Here is a 17406-nt window from a genome sequence, read left to right on the forward strand (position 1 = left end):
GAGCCCACATGACTCCATTATCAATAATATCTTGACTAAAAATGATAAAGAAGCGTGTTCTCGTTTTACACAACCCACTGCCCTTGAACAATATGAATCAGGGTGTCATATTTTCGAAAAACAATTCCGCAGCAATCACTATGTACATTTCTTGCCATTATTTTGTAGCACTACATCCACTGCAGTGCTACACCAGACCGACACTACATGGTGGCAGCTAGATGAGGATCATGACAAACTTCAAGAGAGTGACATTAAGAAAATCAAGAGTGAAATTTAAAAGCAAAAACTAGACCGTCAATACTTTTATCTCTTGACTAATCCTATGTGAAAACCTAATATAATAAACCTAAAATCTGAATGTATCACACCGGTAAACTGAGAAATAAATCTCTTCAAGGATGGAGTCTACAAAGAAAAAAACACAGGCCGACCAGTCCTATGCATTTTAAGACGCACACAAGCTAATCACAAACACCATAACCCCTAACCCTAACCAATATTATTAGTCAAACAAATAATAATACTAGCTACAAACATTAAAACCAACTTGGGTGGAGTTGAGAACAAGGAGGCCAGGCGCTACTCCCGAGTATTAATAAAATAAATAACACTAGCTTTTGACCAAATGACTGAAACACCCAGCCCTAAGTTTTCCACGCATATGGATACTTCTACTACTACTACTACCTCCTACCTCCAAAGCAGCCAGAGCGAGGTGCAATCTATTTACAGTGGATGGCCAGTGCCTAATCTGGATAGCTCTGATAAAAAGCCCCTCTGTTCTGTGTAACAGTTGCGGTCGGAGCTCTGAGGAAACATCTACACACAACCAGCCTAACTTGCATAAGTTGTCACTTGATACAGATGGTCTTTGTGGTCTTTTTGCAACACGAGAGAACAAAATGCAGCAGAATTTGATTTCCTCATTTGATATCGACCCTTGCCTCACAGATAACACTTAAAATTCATTCAGCACTGAAAAGGCCTGTCTATTGTTACATTGAAAAAACAAACAAAATGACCAGGGTTGAATTTGAAGTGTTTTTGATCACATTTGTGTATGTGAAGCTTGTAAGGGATGGATGACTCAAAAGTATTCAACATGTAGATTATCTTTATCTCACTATGAAGATAGTCAAGACCACTATTCAAAAATGAGGCGAAGGTGAAACACATCAGTCAAAAAATAAAAACCAACCCCTTTCAAAAAAAAGCCATGACATTGTCCGCTAAACCCTCCTCTGCCTGGAAGTAGTTGGTTATTATCAAAACTGTGAACTGTGAGAAAAGTTTTATCTGTGAATCTGTGTACGACCATGCATGCATTTCTTCACACAAAAGCATCTTCATCAGAGTCACTTTAATCATTTTCTTAATCAAATTCATACAAAAGTTCTGTAGGCTATAGGTGGCAGGGGGTGCATCACAACACAAACATACTGTAAGCATACCAAAATGTATTCATGCATACAAAGACGTTTCACGAGTCAACATAAATAAGGCATACAACACGTTAACACATATAAGCTACAGTATATCTACAGAATGCCCACACATGCCACAGCATTGGTTGTTTTCAGTAAGTCCCATTTGAAGATGTAAGTGTGCAGCTCTAAAGCGGTCACCGTTAATTCAACGCAACACAACCTCAAAAGAATAGCACCTTTATAATCCACATTGTGTGATTAGGACAGAGCAATGTGCTGTTCAAACAGCAACAAGCTACCCATTGATTCAGTGTTAGTAATAAAGGGAAGACGCCAGAAATAAAGATTTGTCCTTGGTCTCTCTGAAGAAGGTTTCAGGTGTTGGAAGCTTGAAGAGTCGTCCTCACACAGAGGGGGCGGCAGAGAGCAGGCACTTGGTGTTCCGGTCAAGAAAGTATCTGTGTGAGTGACCATGCTCCCAGATCTGCTTTAAGGCCTGGCGGTCCAGCTTGTTGAGTCCCTGGGAGCAGAGGCGGAGGTCCTTGATCTGCTCCGACAAACCCTCCAGACCGGCACTGTCCCAGGGACCAGACACCTGGCAACCTGAGGGGGGGCAGCAAGGGGTGAGCAGGTCAAAATGTATGTATGACATTACTGTAGTTCTCCCTTTCACAGGCATCTTTCAAGGGCGGCACCCCCCATCCCCCCAAGCCCTCGTTAATTTCTGACCCTGTTGCAAAGGCAAATGATACCTTGAAGGTTTAGGAGGGTCAAAGGTCGACATGCCTCTCTGAGAGACATCAGGATGCTGTGAAGCCCTGCTGAGGTAACAGACGGGTTCGCTGATAGGTCCAGACACACCAGAGAGGGACACAAAGGCAGACACCTGGAAGGAGAGACAGAAAAGTTACAAACACAAATAGAAAGCTACATAGTCAGAGAGAGACAAAAGGATTATAGTCAAAACCAAGGAAATGCCAGAATAAAACCTTCCACTGTGAAAAGTTCTGTTGCTTCTTTATTAGTATAGGAGGCATTTACAAACATTGTATTAATCACCTATAATAAGGCAAGGGAAATTTAGAGAAATCACCAGCATAATTATGAATGTACAGCAAATTTGTTATTGTAGCAGCAGATCTGGCATCAACAAAACCTACACAAAGTATGTACATAGATACACAGTCTAAAATCAAACTGGCAGCACACTTATTGTGAGGATATTTTCACACCATTATATGGGCCATGCATGTTCTCACACAGAAGAACACCACAGTAGACACACACACGCCTACACACACACACATACACACACACCTGGTCAAGGTGGCTACACTGCTGTCTGTCAGTCCGTTTCCTGCCAGGGTCAAGTGGGTTAGTGAGCACTCATCCTGCGAGGGAAACAAAATTTAATAATAATTTCAGAGTTCAACATTTGCAAGTGTGTGTGAGCAGGCATAGTATGTGTATATACATATATCTCTGTACTTTAAACTTAAATAAATTCAGTCAATCAATATGCACAATAAATTACCAGTGCAAATGATCTCTGTATCTCTAAGTGTTTATGTGCAGGGTACAAAAGAAGGTTTGTGTGTGTGTGTGTGTGTGTGTGTGTGTGTGTGTGTGTGTGTGTGTGTGTACCTGTGATAGCACTTTGGTGAGGTGTTCCAGTGCGGGGTAATCAGCGGGCCCGCTGCGGACAGCAGACAGGTCGAGGTGTGTGAGATTGTGGAGAGGCAATGTCTTCAGCACCAGCTCAAAGCCTGTGGAGCCCAGTGCATTATGGGATAGACACACTGACTTCAGGTGGCCTGTGCCTGTGGGATGAAAGAATGATGTTAGTTTTTCTCACAAAACTAAAAAAAGATGCTATGGTAAACCAATCAATCCTGATCAACTTCTTACATATTACCATGCACATTATATATAAACACTATCTTATGTAGAGAATCATCATTTGTGCTCCATCTGCTTCACTTCCATCCCTAGTCAGTAAGACAGAACAGCACTTCATGTCAATTAAAAAGCCTCAGAGGGGCATTATCAATAAAACAAGGCTTAGAATAGCAAGACACTGTTGTATGAGCTCACACAACCATTAACGTGTTCACAAAGGCAACACAAATTACTTTGTTTATCAAAGAAATTAAACATGGCTTGTATAATTGATAAAATAACACCCTGTAGCCACTTCAGTCAAGTAAACTTTACATAGACATCCACAATAACTTAATAGTTGACTGAATATCTACAAAACCTTCTCCTATAAGGTGACACCAACTCTTTTCATCCAATCCCTTCTTTATTAAATCCTACTGGTATTTTTAGTTAAGCCCATCAATTTGCAGATAAAAGATTATCTCACTTGAAAAGAAAAACAAAAGCATAAGATAAAAGAGCACACACAGAAAATGATTTGACATTTTCATGTTATTCCCCCTTGCTAACTGTTACCCGAGAGGGTGTTGGCTAGCAGTAAGCGATGCTGCTGGAGGAAACGAGCGGTGAGGCTGCAGGCCTGCAGGGACAGGTGGGTGAGCAGGGGGCAGCCAGACAGCAGACAGGACAGAGACTCAGACACGCCGTCACCCAGCGGGTTCATACTGAGGTCCAGCTCCTCCAGACACTGCGGAGGGGAAGGACCACAGAAGTGAGTGTGTGAATTCTCTATTATATTGTATATACATTAATATTGTCGTAAATATTTACTGTGTGGCTACTAGCCAGTCATTCTCAGATGTGACAGAAAAAAAAATGTGCATGCAGTGTGAGAACGCAGCAACAGTTTGTCACCACACTCTTGGTTATCACACTTCAGCAGCACATACAGGGAGGGGCTGTGATCGCTGGTGGCTAGTCACTCTAGCCACAGTGTTGGTGACAGCACACATTTTACTCATGCATGCATGTTCCAAAATGAGTGTGATGATCTAAATATGAGGACATTAAGAAAAGGTGGTTCTTTGTTTAGCAATTGGTCATACCACTCCAAGCATGCTGACTGTGTGGATCACTGATAAACAACTATGAAAAGTTTCATAATAGCAAGCAAAAACAACATAAAAACAGACTTGTCCAGCTGGGGTCTTTACCGGAAACGCAGGATGGGTCTGCCCTTTCAAGGCATTCACCGCCTTCTCCAGTCCTTCCCCTGTTATGTGATTGAAAGAAATGTCTAGCAGGCGAAGTCGAGGCATGGTGATCACTGTGGCGACCAGTTCGGGGAGAAGGCTGTCGTGAAGGCGGTTGCCGGAAATACGCAGCTCGGTGAGGCTGGCCTGCAGTTTGAGGGCGCGCAGGAGCGGGGTGAGGGAGGAGGGGGCCAGGCTGAGGCCGCACACCGACACGGACGAGCTGCCATCCTGCACCTCGCACAGACGGGACACACGCTTGTTCTCATCTGCAGGCATCAACAGACAGAGACAAAGAGACATCTCGTTCCATAACGCATTATCAAAATGTGCATGTGTGTGTTTGTCAGTATGTGTGTGTGTTCCTCACCCACTGCCAGGCTGTGACAGGCCTTCTTGTACCGCTCAGGGAGAGGAGGGAGATCCCAGGAGCTCACTTCAGCCAGGACCTGCAAACAACCGCACCATAATGAAGTCTCTTGGTCTTGAGAAAATGAGTAAAACCGATCCTAAAGCAGCCCCTGCCCCTCAAACTGGCCACTAACCTCTTCGTTGGTGTGCAGGACGGCCAGCAGCAGGTCCTGTGGGGAGAGGAGAGCACCTTCCTTCTGCAGGGAGAGGCGAGGCAGGAGGCCACATTTCTGGTAGTACCTCTGAGCTGCCTGCTCACACAGCCAGGACACGGTGCAGGAGTCTGCCTCACTGCAACACGGTGGAACAGGACATTACTTATGTGTTAATACGTACCCAGGCTTTTTTATGCAATACATATATCTTTATTTGTTAAAAATCTCTTCCTTTAAATGTATTATGTCTGATTCTTCCAATACCTCTCTAAATGTCTGTGCATATATTACATGATTATATGTAAGAGTCAAATAACAGGTACTCAGTGCTCTATAGCCCCTTTCACCAGAGCACCACAAAATTATGTCATTTTAAATCCAAGAATTTGCCAATGGTCTCAAACTGAAAGCACATCATTGGGGCTGCTGTTTAATATGCCAACCTTTGTGGAACTGGGATGAGGAACACATCTTCTTGAACTCTGACCCTCATTCTGATTGGTGGAGGCACTGGTGTGTGCATGGGAGCAGCGAATGTTTGAGCTGGAGCCTGAAATACATAGACAAAATATAAAAATGAACTCTAAACAAACCTTTTACACTGTCTTTTTTCATGTAAGTCTATAAAGTCATGGTTCCTACACAGGTGTGGAAAGTCCGTGAGATGTATGGAAAATGAATTCACCATTTTCCAGGTATGGACTGAAGATTATAGTTCAGTCACAAAATAGATGAAGCGACACATTTGTATGTAGTTGTAGACACAGCTTCACATAGTCATACTGTTGTGAATAATAATCTTCAGCTATATGAAGTCGAAAATCAGCATAAAATGATCTTCAACACTGACCAATCTCACCAAAGTCTACAGTCAAGAAACAAAGGTCTGGAACTTTTGAAGTGGAAAATGTGTAAGCATCCAGTAAAGCTATGAGGCAAAACACATGAGGTCATGATCCTGGAGGCGGGTGATGATGTTCCTGCAGCGGTGATACCTGAAAATGGATCTCCTTTTTTGACCATCTCTCTCTCTCTCATCTGCCACCACATTCATCACAGTCTTAAGTTAATCAAAAATGGAGACAGATTCTTGACAAATGAGATTCCAGTAATAGCCCCTAGTGATGCTGAAGCATTAATAATTGTTGAGCCGCAATCAGCCTTGTGGTGATGTAGTAATTTGAATTCTCTTTCTGAATTTTGACGTTGACTCATCCACTCTTCAAATGACAACATGACACAACACAACAATATACATCGTTTTAGAGACACTTTTATCCAAGGCACATTACAGTATCTTGATATTTTAACACAGGTCACTCCAGTGGAAACCCATCCAGAATCAAGGAGAGGCGACACAGATTCTCTCTCTCACCTGTGTGACGTGTATTTGGGAGGGCGGGGGAGGCGTCTCAGGTCGAAAGTCGTCATCATCATCCGGGACGGTGGGGCTGTGTGACCTGCTGACCTCCCGTCTGCCCAGCCTGACCATCCCAGACAACTGAGTCATCTTGACCTGGCGAGGCTTGGAGGAGACATTCTTTCTCAGAGAGAGACCCCTGCTGGAAGAAGACGGGACTGCAGAACCTGAGAGAGGAGAATGAAAGAATTAGTGCTGAAACGATTAGTCGATAGACAGAAATTTAATCGATTATAATTTTGATAATTGATTAATCGTTTTAGTCATTTATCAAGTGAGAATACCAAACATTCGCTGGTTACAGCTTCACAAATGCTAAGATTTGCTGCTTTTCTGTTTTACATCATTATAAAATGAATACTTTGGGGTTTTTGAGTAAGTAAGCAATTTTAGCGCATCACTTTTGGCTTGTTGACATTTTATAGACTAAATGATTAATCGATTAATCGAAAAAATAATCAATAGACTAATCGATAATGAAAATAATCGTTAGCTGCAGCCCTAGAAATAATGAAGGTACAGTTAGCTATAAAATCTAACTGAAGTCATTGGGATAAATCACACAAGGAAAAGCAAACCATGGGAGAGGGACTGACAAAGCAAGAAATTATGAGCTTACATTATATTGCATTATGATTATGAGCATGTGTGTTTGTGTATGTGTGTTTGACAGTGTTTTGACCGTTCTGAACACGAACCTCGGCTAGCTGTGTCAGAGTTTAAGTGTCTGTTTTGACCTCTGGCTGCTGAGGAGAAGGTGCTGTCCTCCGCTCTCGTCCCATTCTGCTCCACCCCGAGCTTCCTCTTTTTCTTCGGCTGGACTTCCCCCAGGTCATCCTCCAACCAATCATCTACCAGATACTCCTCCTCGGGCACCAGTGCCGATTTGCTACTGGAAGAAACTGCGGGCATGCTGGTGAACTGCGGCTGTGACAGAGGCTGGAGGAGCGTTTTGGAGCTGCCCAGGCCCCGGATGGCACTGTGGTACTCCTGTCGAGCAAAGACAGAGGGCGCAGCAGCCTCCCTAGTGCTTTCCCGGTCGGAGTTGGGGATTGAGCTGGCTTCCTTGTTCGGGGGAACTTCCTTCTGGCTCGGGGCTGCTGGGAAACTGTGTCTTGGGCGGACGGAACGGAGGGGACTGACTGGACCCTCTGAGTCACTGTCGTCTGAGAAGCTGCTGTCATTCTGAGAAAGACAAATCGATACAAAACCTGTAAGTGTAATTCTGAATAATTCAGTTTGCACATGGGAAGTTTCACTTTAAAACCTGCCATGTCATTGACATTCATGCTGACATTTGAGTAAAAGGCTGTTCAGTTTAAACTCAATATTAACTACTAATGCATTACACAGTATTTCTAACAAGAAATCCTTTAGTATTATTTCTATATTAACACACAGAGTGCAGACCAGATGTACTGTAAGACAGCAGACTAAACAACAACACACTAGAAATATATATTCAAAGCCAAAGAATTGTACTGGGAGTTTTCAGGCACACAGTTGCCATGAAAGCATAAGAAGCATATATGCCAAGGTATGCAGACAGCGTTTCTTTGCATCAACCACACAGACAGCATGAAACAGACATTACCCCATATAGAACAGCAGCCTCTGTTCCTCTGGCTCTGTGGCGCTGTGTTGAGACATTACGCTGCCACCGTGTGGGGCTGGCAGGTACTGCGCTCACTTCTGACTTCCTGGTGCTCCTGGGCCGGTCTTGGCGGGAGGAACAGCCCCCGCCTGATGACAACAGCGGCTCCGAGTTCTCCGCATCAAACAGCTGGCTGTCCTGCAGGGAGTCAAAAGGCTTGGTCGGGGCTGGAGCAACCGGCACTGTGGTAGAGAGAGATAAGGAGTCAAACGGTGACAGGGGCTAGGACCAAGACAAGCCACTTCTGGTATGGTGCGATGATGTAAAGGCCTCACCGCCTCCTGCTAGGGCTTTCCTCAGCAGTCTCTCTGTAGCTGTGCACTCCTGCCTGGTCTCCTGGTCCAGCTCTCTGCTGTAGGTCCCCTGCCACTGCCGCAGGGTGTCGACGGGGGTCTCACCCTGGGAGGAGGAGGTGAAAGCATGAGATGGATACACAAAAATACATCAAAACATGTATTCTGTTGACACACTGAACACCAAACACACCCTGGAGTTGCGTACGGTGACGGAGGCCCCTCGTTCCACCAGGAGTCTAGCCACCTTAAAGTGGCCGCAAGCGAGGGCGTCATGGAGAGGAGTCACTCCCTCACACAGGGGGCCACCGGGGTCACCGATGTTAGCGCCCCGCTCCACCAGCAATGCTACAATATCTGGTAGAGAGAGAGAGAGAGAGAGAGAGAGAGAGAGAGAGAGAGAGAGAGAGAGAGAGAGAGAGAGAGAGAGAGAGAGAGAGAGAGAGAGAGAGAGAGAGAGAGAGAGAGAGAGAGAGAGAGAGAGAGAGAGAGAGAGAGAGAGAGAGAAAAAAACAGTTGAATAGAAGAGTACAATGTTCTTGATTCTCATGATAAAAATTAAACTAGTAATGCAACGGCGTCCTACCTAAAAACAACAACTTTTTTTTTAAACAGGGTTAAATACAAGTAAGCTTAATCAGTTACCATAGTGACCGTGGTTGCAGGCCTCATGCAGCGGAGTCCAGCCACAGTAGTCCCTGGGGTTCACTGGGTGACCCTAACATACAGTCCAGAGATAGGAAATTATTAAGTCTCATACAATCCATGCCATGGTTTAACAGCTGAAAGAGCCAGTCTCTCTTGGCGAGATTAAACTGTTAATGAAAACTGCTGTGGCACATTCAAGAAGGAGCTGTTTTATTGCTTTGTTTAGTCAATATTTAAATAGCTTTGGCCACTGGTTTGATACTGGACTACTGCTAACTGGACTAAGTATAAAGAAAACTTTACTATTTACTGAAAATGTCACTCCCTTCTGCATGACTTTCATTGTATTTTGCTTTTGTGCATTGCTTTTGTTGTATGTCTGCAAGTTTTATGTTTCTCTTGATGCTGGTTTCTTGGCCAGGTTTCCATTGAAAAAAGGATTCAAGAAATAAAAAATTTAAAAGCCTGTATTTCTCACCTGTTCCACCAGATACTGGACCTGCTTCAGGTTGCCGTCAATACACGCTCTGTGGAGAGATGTCTCGCCCTTCTCATTCCTCTTGTTCCACTAAAGGAGGAAGACAGAGAGAGGAGCAGCAGGAGACATATGAGAGATGATTTCTTGTGCAAATTGACAACCTATATATGATATCTAGGACTTAACTGGGCCAATGAGACTGACTCAGCACTTACCTTTCCTGTCTTCCTCCTCCCTGACACCATCTTGTCATAACCCTCCAAATCATCATCTAGAAATCATATGAACAGTCATGTAAGACAAGCATGATAAGGTCCAGATAAAAATGACAAGTTAATTCTGGGAAATAAACTCATATAGAGATGACAGAAGGGCAGCAGTCTACATCACACACTTACCTGAGTCTGACAGGTGGATGTCACTGTCCTCCAGAGGTTCACTGTTCTCCATCTCCTCCTCCTCATCCTCCTCTCCATCGCTCCCGTCTGCACTCCAGCCCTCTGAAGCACACAGCTCTTGCAGCCTAGCCTCCGTGTCATCAGCATTCGACGCGCCGCTCCGTCTCTGGGCCGCCAGCCACAGCCTCAACACACGCTTCTGCAGCGGGAAGGATTGTGAGGCTTCCTACACGGTTTCCATTTGGAAACTGCATACATTTTCCCAGACCCTAATTTCTTTGGTCTGTGTCCAATATGATGTATGCCAACAGTGGCTGGGTAACACGGCAGCATGCACATATCACAGGATTACGGCTAAATAAAAAATGTAGCTATGTGTATCAGGGCTGAAGATTTGTTTTTCACACTTGATCAGATCACCTAGGTCTGCTTAGGAACCCTGAACACTATCCAACAACATAAGACACCTTCTACCTGCACTCCTTGTACTGTAAGCTGTTAACCCAACATGAGCTAGTCGTGCTACCTCACCTGTAGTCTGGTCTGCCCAGCTCTCTGGGCGCAGCGCAAGGCGGTGCTGTAGCTGCTGTCGACATCCTCAAAGGCACAACCGCTCTCCTCCTGAGATACTGCGATGTTCAGCCATGTGCTACACTCCTGACAGACATCCAGATGATAAGTTGCATAGCATGGATAGCATTGCATATACATACATGGACACTGAGAATGAGCAGTGTACTGTAGCTATGAGTTGTCTACAATGTGGGATGGGACTATACTTCTAACGATACGATTCGATATGGAGTTCATGATTCGATACAACCACGATACAATGTAGCATATAAAAGCTCAGCGACAACAAAGTCTGACTGTGCAGAATTATGTTTATTTCTGAGACACAAATCTTTCTAGCAATGGCACTGGTGTTGAGTGTTTACCTCAGTGGGGCTGCCCTGTCGTAAGGCCAGCTCTTGTCTGTAGTGCTCCACTGCCTTGCCATGCTGTCTCAGGTCAGTGTAGGTAGCAGCCAGGGACACGTGGATGACAGCCAGCTCCCTGGCAGGCTTTCCCAGTGCCTCAGCACCAGACAGCTATACCGCATTAACAACACAGCTTATATCATTCATTGTTGTGACATTCTACTATACTGTCATTCAAATTAAACTGAATAAAGGAAAAATGAAGTGCAGGCTGGATGCTAAAGTAAAAACATTCAAGAGCATCTGAGCATGGTCTGCATTGTAGCATAATATTTGCATGTTTGTCTCACCTGAGCTTGGTATGCATCCAGAGCTTTGCTGTAGCAGCCCACCTTACAATAGAGATCCCCCAGCTGCTCTGCCAGCCCCACGGCCTCATGGGAACTCCGCTCTCTGCCCAGATCCTCCCCCATCTCTTCCTCTAACTTACAGCCTCGGTCCGCTGTGAAATTGTTATTGTGAGAAAAATGTAACCATGCCATCAACTCAGCTACCTTACACTGGTGAGAGCAAACATTTTAAATAAATACAAATAATCAACAGGACTGAGTGAATCAAACATCGCTCTTTTACCATATTTAAAAGCCTTCTTCACTGCCTGTCTGTCCAGTGGCTGCTGGGAGCCCAGCAAGAGGGCCTTCTTCAGAGATCGTCTAGCTGCTGCAAAGTCACCCAGAGACAACTGCACCTGCACACAATTACACATACGTACGATGTTTAGAGCCTAAATGATGGGCAATAGCAGAGTTGGTTAAGTAAATGACTGAAACTGGTTTATTGTTCCTAAAGCAATTTATATTTTTCAGACCAATAATAAGTTCTTACCTTGCCAATGCAGTGGAAGCACTCGCTCTCACTGAACTTGTCTTTGATCTTCCTGGCACACTCCTTGGCCTGCTCCAGGCAGCGCACAGCGTTTGAATGCTGCCCGTTACGAAAGCAGATGTTGCCCAGGTTGAAGTTGGCACGGTACAGATCCTCCAGCAGCTGGCTCCTCCTTTACAGGATAAGGATAGAGGAAGAAAGTGCAATTAAAAATAGATCAAAAAAACAAAAACACATATGACCCTTGTGGAGAAACTATCAATGAAGGGCAAAAAAAAGAGGGTGCAACCTTCAAGTGAACATCATTGGTAATTTGCCCACTGCCAATCTGAATATTTACAAAAACATACAGTGCAGTTAAGTATGTTCTTACTCTGCAATGAAGACACTGCGTCGGATGAACTCGCTGCAGCGCTTGGGCTGCCCTAGATGATCACAGACCAGACCGAGGTTGAGGAAGAGGCGTGCCCTCATCTCACTCAGCTCCCGCCCCGGCACAGTGCCTGGAGGAGAGACAGAGGTCAGACAGGTTAGCAACCCCAGCAAATAAACTGTTGGTTATAGCAAACTAGCTCTATAAAAGAGAAGCAAATCTCCCAGAAATACTACTGACATTGAAACAAATGACAGACAACTCTCCAGGAATCCCCGTGGATACACACAAGCACACAGACACGGACACACACACACACCTTCCAGGCGGTCCTCCACAATGGCCAGACTCTTTCTGAAGGCATCCTCTGCTTGCTCTAAACTGTTCTTCGATTGGTCTGATTCATAACGGAAGAGGAAGGTTCTACCAATAGTTGCCAGTGCCCGTTGCTCCTCAGCGTGATCACTGACGGAGCGAGCCAGGTCCAGGTGGCATCGCTGGTGCTGGAGAAGACAAACACACAACACCTTTCATCTGCTTCCTAAACATCCTTGTGTTATTTTATGTGATTCCCCCACAGAATATTGTAGCCATACATCTGTGTCACTCTGTAGCACAGTATTGAGGTAATACATCCAACGTAGCGCTTTTGAGACTTTAGTTTAACAGCGACAGTATACTTGTACAATTAAGAGTGCAAACAAGGGAATAACACAAAAACAAATTTTTCCTACAAGCATTTTAAGACAACCGTACAATCTACTCACTTTGAAAGCAGACTGAATATTCCCCATCTCCGCATAGCACTCTCCTATCTTACGATTGGCCACAGCCCGTCCAATCACATCATTAAGCACCTCAGAGAGAGCCAGCTCCTGCTGGTGCTCCTCGATGGCAGCCTCATAATCACCTGGGACACAAGAGGAGGAGACAGTGGACCATGAGATTTCATGTTTGTTTATGCAGGGATGATAATAGAGGGCCACTGATTCAAAATCACTCAGAACACATCAACACAACCTGTGTTATGTGTGATCATAATGAATTGATCCTTAAATCTATGTCGCTTTTGTAAATACTTACAAGGTACATTCGCATGTCAGAAGTCAGGTCTGTATATATTACCTCCGTCTGAATATTTTACAAGGTGCTAACAATAAGCATCTGCAACTTCCATCTGCACTGCTTGAAAATGTCTGATCTATGTCCATGTCCTGTACTAACCCCAGAACATTATAATGCTAACGATCCACATTTGCACTGTGCACATATTTCTATACATCAGTTTTACCTCAGTCTGTTAGTCTGATCATGTGAATAGCTACACTCTCGTCCGTGATATTGTGAGACTTAAAATCCCGATGCTAGTCCAACACCCAATTAATACAAACGTACCATTTTTGGACAGCAGTTCCCCCAGTAGATTGCAGATATTGGCTTCCTCTCTGATGTTGCTGCTGTTCTGGGCTTTGCTCTTTGCTTTCTGCAGCTCTGTGTTGACAAAAACAGAGTGATCGAGCGAGCGGAAGTGAGAATGTTGTAACTGACGACAGGGAAAATAATCGGGAATAAAGAGAGATTAACAAGACTGCTGCCGAATCGTAATAACAAGGGCCATGAAGCGATACGTACGTTTTATCTCCCGTGAAGAGCTCATCTTGATTCAGCAGCAACAACAGCACTGCTATTCCTACAAATTAATGACAAAGTACGGCGCCTGGGCTGCTAGCGTTGGCTAAACGTATGCTAACTGGCAAGAGTACAAATTCACAAAATAAACCCCCCTTTCACTGCATTTTTACTGTTACACTTCTCGGCTTGTCCGTTAACACTATCGATGGCATTTTCGTACTCGATCGTGCTCGCTGTCTCTCATTAAATGCCACTATAAACTAGACATTTCGTTGGATTATTTTTTTTTAGCAGTAATATCTTCCTTCAGTAAACTTTACAATGCCCCGCGCCAGTACTGCGTAAGCCAATGACAGCCATGGTGGCCGTTCATTGGCTGGCGCCGGAACGTGACGTGGCAGCACAGCACACAGAAGCCACCATCACTGTGAGGGATTTCCTGCATCAGCTGGATCTCCAAATATAAAACCTCCTTGGTCCCTCCCTGTTGGAGGTACATTTTGATATCTCACTAGAATAAAAATATAATATATTATTGAAGCGTGTTTGACTCCTTCTCCAACATTAATTAATTACTCATTACACATTTCAAAAGTAATACAATATTACTCCCTTGGAACAGCAACTTGTTACACTACTGGATATATTACTTTTCTATTACACCCATGGAAGTATTATATTATCAGTTACACTCAACCTACAAACTGGAGATTGTAATCTCTTTTACCTTCAAAAATTAGGAAAACTATTGCCTGAAAACTCAACTGACATCACCTGGGAATTATAAGGGCAATCAAATGTTGATGCTGTTGTCATCCTATTGCTCAGTAAAATCAAAGAAGTGGGCATAGGCCTGTCCAAGTAAACGTATCTGCTATTTCTCATCTAAGGTAGTTTAAATTAGTTTTGTGTGAGGTGAGAGTAGTGTGAGGACATCGACTGATGAGACTAATGATGAAAACAAATGGAGGGGTGTGTTGGAATAATAAGCAATACCATTACTGCATATTAGTGAGCACGTTGCTCACTAATGTGTTTCTGTATTGTGCACTCCAGGACCCAAGAGCTGCATTTATCAGTGCATGTTACTAATTTCTTGTGATTGAAACAACAGATGCAAGGGTAACAAACAATAGCTACAGTCGCTAATGATGATGAATAGCAGGCCTCCCTGCTGAAAAAAAAACAGCCTAGACCAAGCTGGTCATGCTGGTGGCCAGTTTATGCTGGTTCTGCTCTGACCATAAATGCTGGTTTAGCTGGTGAACAGTAGTAGGCCTAGTAGTACATGTTTGGGCATGTTTATGCTGGTCTCAGCTGGCCTACCAGCATCAGTGTTCTCATTTATCACCTTCCAACATCAGACCACCTTTGCCTGGCCAGCTCAGACCGTCAAAAACCAGCTCCAGCCGGTCCAGGCTGTTTTTTACAACAGGGATGTCGGCCCAAGTCAGTCTCAAGTAAAGGTAGAGGAGCTTAAACGCCCCTGAGATAAGGCCACATCACTAACACATCTATAAATCTCAAATTTCACTTTGTCACATACTGAGGGAGACACTCAGCAAAATCAGCTCTGAGGTAAATTGATACTTTTTTTTCCTATAGGAAATCAGTGTACTGTCACTATATGTCATTTTGCAGATTTGTAGAGTGTGGTGATGATAGGGAAGATAATCAGTATGTTCACTGAAATGTTCTGCTTGGATTAGAAAAGTCTCGCCCTCTAAAGGCTCCTGAGAAATTATGCTAATTGGCATTTGGATTTAGATAACAATTAGGCACAGTTTCTTAATAATAATAATAATAATAATAATATAGTAATAATTTTAGCTTATAGAAAAATGTATGTTTTCACCAATAGATTAGATTAGTTAGCCTTGTTATTGTAACTTCCACTGTGCTAATATTATAGCTAGCTGGTCAGAACTAAAAAACAAAACAAAACAAGATTGATCGAAAGTATAGTGTTGTCGATAGTCAAGCTTCATATTTTATGGTAGGCCTACAATAAAAATGCCATTTGAGAAATCATAGTTAGAGATCTATCTGTGACAGCTAACAGCCTATGCTACACTAATATTAGCATAGCCAGCCACTATAGGTAGGGAGTGGGATCAAGAGAGAGAGAGAGAGAGAGTTTAATATGATTTATGGAAAGGCTTTATACATAAACATGTTTCTTTGAAGTTGTTTTCCACAGAGATTTCTTGTGTCCAATACAAAATAAATCATAAGTTTATTAATAGCCGTTTTGAATCTGGGTGTAAATTTGTACAAACATGTAAGTTATTATCTTGGATGTATCAGTTATCATCTTAAACATTAAAAAAACATTTGTTTAGATCAATAAAAATGATGGGTTTTTATTATTTTACACTATGTTATATTTGAATAAATGTCGAGTGGGGATAGATACCTCAGGGCGTCTTGTCCCACACATTACACTATCAAAACTGTTTTTTGTTTCATGTTCAATTTTAAATGTCATGTCTCTAGAATGGCTCACATGTATCCTAAATTATTTATTTAACAAGCAAAAACATCACATTGTTTATAGGCGGGGCGTCTTAGGCTCCTCTAGCTTAATGCATCTTTGGTTGATAATAATCTATCTAGGCCATGACTTAAGCTTGGGAAAAAAAATGTTTTAAAAAGCATTGCAATCACCCAGGGAGATATAGAGAGCTTGATTTTGGATTTATGGAGTATGCAGTGTCACCAGTGGAAAAAGTTAGTCTGGAGCGAAGGAATTTACCCATAACCCTTTAGGGGTCATTTCATTAACTCTATGATAGGAAATACAACAGGTTTCTTTAATGCAAGAATTGATAGATCATTGACATTTTAACATAGACTTTTATGGCATTTGCTGTCTCAAATTCCATAATAGTTTAGTAAAATGCATTCAAGTCAATCAAGTCAAGGGTTGTAGATATTTGATAGCCATTTGTAATCACCAAGTTTAATAATTGACTCAGTTTATCTCAGTTTAATCATTGAATCATCATGAATTAGTGTATGGATAATTATTATCGTAAGAAAGATAATGTTATCCTGTTTGACATCCTGTGTGTTGGCTTGTGCAATTGTTTGTTATTTTATTAGCAAAGTCAGCAACAATACTGTAAAATCCTGGAGGAAGAGCCAAAAATATGAAACACACACAACGCCTAACATTACTTACACCAATTTTCAGATTGACGTCCATGGAACTAACCCAAATTCATGATCTTATAATCCAACTGTTCAGTCTGCTAAAAAAAAGGGGGACACAAGGCCCGGCTGATGCTGACGTCCACGCCCAGACATTTTTTGATTGGCTTATTCAGATGTACAGCACGTCAGGACAGACAAATACTGATATGGCATCTGTGTTGCTAAATAAAACGACACACACCAATCATTTCTTCTTTCTGATGGAGATCAATGAGAGTGTGATGGATGGTCAGACCGGTGTTGGGACCCAAATGCATTTTGTTCTATATTTTTGGTCCATCATCAGACAAACAAGGGGGATCAAATCATTCTGGAGAAATACGTATGAAAAGTTAATTACTATATTAGTTTAATATGCC

At 43.0% G+C, this 17406-nt stretch overlaps 1 protein-coding gene across 1 annotated transcript; it reads right to left on the minus strand.

Annotated features, from left to right (window-relative positions):
• Window positions 1–1409: 1409 nt before the first annotated feature.
• On the minus strand, window positions 1410–13960 carry tonsl (tonsoku-like, DNA repair protein). The gene is made up of 28 exons (XM_071523754.1): window positions 13832–13960; window positions 13595–13690; window positions 12967–13109; window positions 12519–12702; window positions 12200–12329; window positions 11827–11998; window positions 11575–11689; window positions 11292–11443; window positions 10960–11112; window positions 10553–10678; window positions 10022–10220; window positions 9839–9894; window positions 9624–9713; window positions 9143–9215; window positions 8691–8854; window positions 8480–8603; window positions 8145–8386; window positions 7249–7735; window positions 6506–6717; window positions 5574–5680; window positions 5110–5266; window positions 4935–5013; window positions 4526–4833; window positions 3888–4059; window positions 3075–3250; window positions 2748–2821; window positions 2183–2316; window positions 1410–2033 (listed from the first exon to the last, which is right to left on the minus strand). The coding sequence occupies exons 1-28, from the start codon at window positions 13854–13856 to the stop codon at window positions 1834–1836; spliced, it is 4350 nt and encodes a 1449-aa protein (XP_071379855.1). The 5' UTR covers window positions 13857–13960; the 3' UTR covers window positions 1410–1833.
• Window positions 13961–17406: the final 3446 nt, after the last annotated feature.

Source organism: Centroberyx affinis, unplaced genomic scaffold (genome assembly GCF_046629955.1).
Source record: "Centroberyx affinis isolate AG114_WGS23_722 - 3 ecotype Tasmania unplaced genomic scaffold, CSIRO-AGI_Caff_v1 ptg001111l_1, whole genome shotgun sequence".
NCBI lineage: Eukaryota > Metazoa > Chordata > Actinopteri > Beryciformes > Berycidae > Centroberyx > Centroberyx affinis.